We start from the raw sequence: 6202 nt of genomic DNA, 5'->3' as shown, positions 1-6202 counted from the left end.
ACAGGTGGATTTAGTGAGTCTGGCAGACAATTATCAGCACTTTGTCATGGAGCTGCCACCAGCCCTGACATCACCTGTCTTTAATCACCTTTAATTAGCTCGGGAAATTTCATTTACTTAACGGCAAGTGGAGAAACTGCGATGAAGGAGAAGAAAAAAAAAAAAGCAAAAGCACAGAATCTGTCTGGAATTTTAATGAGACGTGGGAGCACTGCATCTGAAAATGTCAGCCGATGTACAGCAGGTGTAACAGGAGCAGAACACGGTCTGGTGGTGAACCATCCTTCACCTACACTTTACCACCGGTTTGGACAGAAACGTTCACGCAATAAATGCCACAACTGTGTTGTTTGGACACAGTGATGGAAGGGGGGGGGGGGGTTGAAGTGATGACTAATCACGTGGCGGATCTTTCTGTTTGTCGTTTGATTTGACTGTAACCTGCTGTAAATGACCCTGTCACAGTGCGACGTGGTGAGGTGTATAAACCGTCCGTGTTGTTTCTGTTCTACTCTGTGAAAATACTGTGTAAAATGCTGTAACTGACTGTGTTCAATTATGGTTTTTGGAGTTAAAAAAAAAAGATGTAATTATCACCCTTTATTTTTACCCCTCCAGAAAAATATACAGATGACTGTTCTGGTTCTAATTTTGGTGATTGTTGAAGCTCATCGTGTAAATAATCACATTTCCTGTGAGTTCCATTTCTGTAATCCCTGCTAATCCCAGCCATTTTGATTTCTTGCTCGCTTAATCTTGATTTAATGGATCATCTGTAAAATAGAAGCCAGAGCTGTGTGTGTGTGTGTGTGTGTGTGTGTGTGTGTGTGTAGCCAAGGTGCAAATGTTCATTTGGAATATTTTGGATTTCACAGGTGTTTATTTTTGTTTCTTTCCTTTTGTCTAACTGAAAATGTACCAAAAAAAAAAAAAAAATCACTTGCGGTTTCCAACGTGACATTAAACCTCATTTGAACTCAGCTCAGCATCGAGTCCCACTGTGTGTCGACGCTCACACTTGTCTCATTTCATTCCTACGAGCTCTGCTCAGCAGGATAAACACACCGTTTAAAGAGGTGCATTTCACTGGAGCTTTTTAATGGCCAATAAATCTGTGTCCACAGGCGGAGACGATACCAGAGCTACACCCCAGGGAACACCTCCATTTCTCTCTGGCAATCAGAGACAGGGGTCTTTTCAATCGCTTCCATTACTCTTATCTGATCACGACGAGGCTCCCGTTCTTTACAGACGTCCAGTCCCACCAGGCTCTTCCTGCCTCCTCCAAAACCCTCAGGAAACCAAGAGGAATGTTAACACACACCCAGATTCAGGGCCATAAAACCAACCGCACTCAGGCTTGGATTGGAACACAAACACACCGCTGCTCCAGGACGCTGGAGTTGTTCACCTGATCCTGGAAGTGGATCAAAGCGATGAAGAACGGAACTCTACGTCAACTCTCGACACGTCTGGGCCGACCGCTAATCACAGTCACGGTAATACGAACCGGTTAGTGAGCAGCCACTGGTTGGCGCTGCTGCAAACTTGTTACAGTGTTGCAGCTAAACAATTGAGTCCACTTTCCTACAGCTAAGACAGGAAGTATTTGACGTCCATATGAATGAAATATTTTGATGCAAAAACCACATTTAAAATCAACCGCATCGTCCAGTTTTGTTACAGTTATAAATGTCTGCTCTTACTGTTTCCAATTTCAAACACTGACACAGCAATTATTTTTCTAATTAGTGTTGGTGAAAACAAAAACCTGTCTGGCCGTTTTTTAAGACTTTAAATCAACTGCTTTCATACAATCTGGATCCAAAGACCTTGAAGTCTGATGAAAAAGGAGCTGCAGAAACAAGTTTGAAACAAAATCAGCAAAAAGTGAAGTCTGAGTTTAAAGGTTTTGAAGGTCGTTCACTTCTCTGACCAGTCGGATCACGTGGTCAAACACTAGTGTTGAACGTAAACATAAAGAACCAGAAGCTCAGACTCCGAGGACCAGCCACACCTGCTCAGGTCACGTCACAGATCCAAGGAACGTGGCTGGAAATCACAGCCAAAAATATTTCCTTTTGGACCAAAAATGTCCCCAAAGACAAAAGTCTTTCACATTACAAAGGCTGATGTGGTCCAACATGGCAGCCGCTGCAGCCGTGGTAGTACTACGTACACGGTGAAGTACTATAGAGTACTTTAAAGCTGATGAGATAAACAACCTTCACACATGACCTACTGGTCTGACAGAAATGTAATTTAAAATTATTTCACAAAAATCTACTGCAACTCTGCACCCTGAGAGGCCTCGCCCCACACTTTTGCCACCACTGTTATTAATGAACATGTAACCTCATCCAGGGTCAGAGCTGCTGTTGCCGTGTCTGTGGCTAACGACGTCCGTTAGAAGAGTTCACGACCATTAAAGGTAAAGGCATGAACAGGGTCGACAAATCAACACAGCTTCAACACCAACTGAAGACGAGCCGCGTCCGTAAACACGGCCATTAAAGTGACACGGCGTTGACAGGAGCCGCTCGTCCTCACCCTGAAACCTGAGACAACAAACAAACGTGGGGCTGGTCAAGCTGCTGGAAATGTTTTAATGGGTCAATGCAGAGGCCTCAGCGCTGACAACTTTTCTCATTCAACGCCCAAGGATGAGCAACATCACGGAGAAATGACGCCGCTCTCCAGGCGTCAGCCGCACCACAAACAAGACGCACCGAGTAAACAGGACACGCCCCCTACCCCCCCCCACCCCTCCATTCAGACACAGAACGACGCTGCCAGTCGAAGTGATGCTCAACATCCTACAAATACCCAAGCATGTTAGAGGGGTTTTTGCACATTTTCAATTCATTTAATTCTGCACAGGTAACTCAGAGAATTGCGAGAAAAAAAAAAAAACAAAAACAAAAAAACAACAAAAGGAATTGTTAAAAAAACAAGATTGGACACTTTCTTTGACAATAACATGACCATGCATTAGTCTCTCCACTTTTAGTCAACCACAATATATTGAGGATATATATTTGCAAGTTGGAATTAAATGTTTTCAATTTTTTAATCCGTTACAGTTCACAGAAACATGAGCTGGAATATGCCACTCCGACGGAGAGTGAGAGTAAATACTTGAATGTTTCTTGGGCCGGGGAACCTCAACGTTCCGTCTTACACGTCACATGACACTGCGCTGTCATAATGGCCGAGCACTGTACCCCCCACCACACCCCACCCCCCCACAGTTATGTCATAGGTCAGACTTCCTTGTACACTGGTCTGAAGATGTTTCAACGGTCATTAACATAGAAATGGTGCCATCAATATGGGGCATACACATTTTTTTAAAAAGTGTAAAGAACTGACCTTGCACTGAAAGTGTTCATGCTTTTAATGTCTAGTCACAAAACGGGCTAAACATTACAAATATATTTATATATATATATAATATTTCCCATTTAGTTAAACCTTTGTTACGTTCCTATAGGACTCCATATCAAAATGACTATTCATGGGAACTAGTGCAACCTGGAGGAGGCCTGGTCTCAGTGACAAGGCAGGCACAGAGTCAGAGACAGAGAACTCTAGAGCGGCTCCAGAGCAATGGCAGATAATATTAAGGCCATTTTTAAATGACAGGAAAGAAAAAAAAAAAACAAAAAAAAAAAAAAACAAAAAATAAGTGGCATTCAGACTGACTTACTGCCCCACTTGGGCTGAACACAATTCAGCCCAAGAAGCAACGCAACACCGACTGAAACCATCTTTTTTTCTTTTTTTTTTTTCCTTCCTCCCTCACTCCGTTGGTGTCAGTCATCCATGTGCCAGCCTCCCCACACTGCCGGGCCAGGCAGCCCACTCCTCTTTATTCAAGTGTGTTCCATTTGGATGGAAATAAAAAGAGTGGTAGCCCTCACTAGTCCTTCCTTTGTAAACCCACACCTCCTGCCTCCAGTAAAGTCCCGGTGCAGTCGCGCAGTCAGGACTGTTTTAGACGCTTCCTGGGAAGACCAAAGGGCGGGCACTGTGCTGACGCCAGGGCGCGGAAGGCCTCGGCGACCAAGTGAGGGTGTGACTGGATCATTGACTTCCAGCCTGCAGTCTCCATTATGTCTGTAGCATGACTGTAAGCACAGAGAGAGCGAAGTCAGCGCTCCGACACCAGGATGTGCACATTAAAAATCAATAAACATAAATGAGACAATAATGACTGCACCAATAAGGAGGACCTGATTGGTGACTTCTCGGGCGAAAACCTTAAATAGGGCCATTAGTGCTTGGTTGTTCAACTGCGTGCGTGCGCGTGCGTGCGTAAGAATGAAGCTAACGCCGTGGATTCAAACGTCTACACACTCTGAACGCAACCAAGACGGATGCAAGTTGGACGTTTCAAGGTGTCCTATGATAACACGATACATCATCCCCAAGAAAAACTTCCCGCCGCGACTTCCTCTTTTCTCTTTAAAATTCAGCAAATCTTCCATTGGTGGAGTTTATGCAGGTACGAGTCTATTAATAACAGGGATACAAAGATACGGGGCTTCAAAGTGAGAAGCCAAACAGCGGCCCGTCTGCCCCAGCTAAAACAATGAATTCTAATGCATCTGGTTGGCGGCAGAGATAAGCTGGTGTTATTAATCTTGTGTCACATATATCAGCTAATTACATACTTGCTATTCCAGTTCTTTCCATCTTTACAGCCCAGCTGTCTCAGGACACTGCACCTATGGCAAGGAGATAAAAAGGTAAGCATTCAGGGCTGGTAAACAGAAATGGCAGCAGGGATTCATCATCAGAGTTTTTTTTTTTTTTTTTTTTCCGCCTGTGCGATACTTGCCTGTTGATAAAATCTATGGCTTGTGCTTTAAGCTGCTCGGCGCTGTGCAAGTCTGCGAGGATGAGGGTGTCGGCCACATTCTCCACTGAGAGGCTGTTGCACAGGGCCTCTTCACACATGACCTTTAGACGCTCCAAAGCGTACTGGGGTTGGTGGGGATGCGCACACACACACACACACACACACAGAGAGAGAGCAGTGGTTACATCTCAGATCACACATGACCTTGGGTTTCAGGTTTTCTCTTCTCAAGAACAGTTACACGTACGAGGACATCATTTTTTTAACAGTTTAATTCTAATACTGATGAAATGGGGTTTTGTCAAATAAGAGATATTTGTAAAATGTAGTAGAATACCAGTGATGATTCCTTAGTTCTTACTTTGTCTGCAGCTGCCAGCAGGTTATCTGCCATTTTCTCCAGGTTGGGGGCCTTTCCCGTGTAGATAAAGCCCATCATTTCCTTAAAAACCTCAGGGTCTACATCACTGATGTCAACACGGTTCTTAAAAAAAAAAAAAAAAGGACTAAGTTTACTAATCACATCATCACAGATCTTAACAATCACTTGGTTTCATCACTTATCCTCACCTTTTTACTTTCTTCCATCTCATGTTCAAACATTGCATTAAAAACCGGTGACCTCGCTGTCAGAAAAAGAGATGACAAACATTAAAAACAATGTCATTCATATCAACAGGTATGAAGTAAAGTCAAGTGTTTGTGGTCTTTCTAGACGTCCAAGGAGACGGACGTCTCACAGGAGGGAACATGTGCAGATCTAGACCTGAAGGATTAGGACTTTAAAACTCTGCAGAGATCTGTTGAGCGGCCACTCCGTCAGCACTTCCTCTCTGCACCACAGTTGTCACCATGTCTAATGGAGACAAGCTGGGAGACAAGCAGAACCAGACTCTCAGTCCCCTGGATTGGGCCAAGTGGGGCGGATTAGCAGAACTGGGCCTCGGCCCGTCCTCAGACCGCCTCCTGTCCTCTCTATAGTTTTAAGTAGGACTTCAGTAATTAAGAATGATTTTTTCTTTGATGTTCATTTTCTGGAATAAAAGCATGTTTTCCCCCCGTTTGCGTCACTTGTTGACGAGTCAGAACATGTTCCCTAACACAGTTTGTTCGTTTTAATTAACAAACAACCACGACCCAAACTGCCCTCATCAAAAGGTCAAAGAGGGTTTTACCTGCGAGAATGGATTTGTGGGCTTTGAACTCCTGCCCTCCTACATATAGACTGCAGTCAGTGAAGCGTGAACACTCCCAGAGATTCCCCAGGTCATCAGACAGCTGACACTCTGGTACCTTCAGCATGTTCATGTTAGACTGGCCTGAAATGTTCACCGAGTC

General features: G+C 44.2%; 1 protein-coding gene across 1 annotated transcript in view; it reads right to left on the bottom strand.

The window, feature by feature from the left end:
* Positions 1 to 3056: 3056 nt before the first annotated feature.
* spopla (speckle type BTB/POZ protein like a) overlaps positions 3057 to 6202 on the bottom strand; it is an 8866-nt gene continuing 5720 nt past the window's right edge. The window contains exons 7-12 of the mRNA XM_008328900.3: positions 6040 to 6202; positions 5435 to 5490; positions 5226 to 5348; positions 4844 to 4986; positions 4677 to 4730; positions 3057 to 4130 (exon numbers count right to left, since the gene is read on the bottom strand). The exon at positions 6040 to 6202 is cut by the window's right edge and continues 4 nt beyond it. Coding sequence (XP_008327122.1) covers positions 3986 to 4130; positions 4677 to 4730; positions 4844 to 4986; positions 5226 to 5348; positions 5435 to 5490; positions 6040 to 6202 — 684 coding nt within the window. The 3' untranslated portion in view covers positions 3057 to 3985. The remainder of the gene's footprint in view (positions 4131 to 4676; positions 4731 to 4843; positions 4987 to 5225; positions 5349 to 5434; positions 5491 to 6039) is intronic.

The sequence above is a fragment of the Cynoglossus semilaevis genome, chromosome 16 (genome assembly GCF_000523025.1).
Source record: "Cynoglossus semilaevis isolate Cse_v1.0 chromosome 16, Cse_v1.0, whole genome shotgun sequence".
Lineage (NCBI taxonomy): Eukaryota > Metazoa > Chordata > Actinopteri > Pleuronectiformes > Cynoglossidae > Cynoglossus > Cynoglossus semilaevis.
This window is presented reverse-complemented; position numbering and strand designations above follow the sequence as displayed.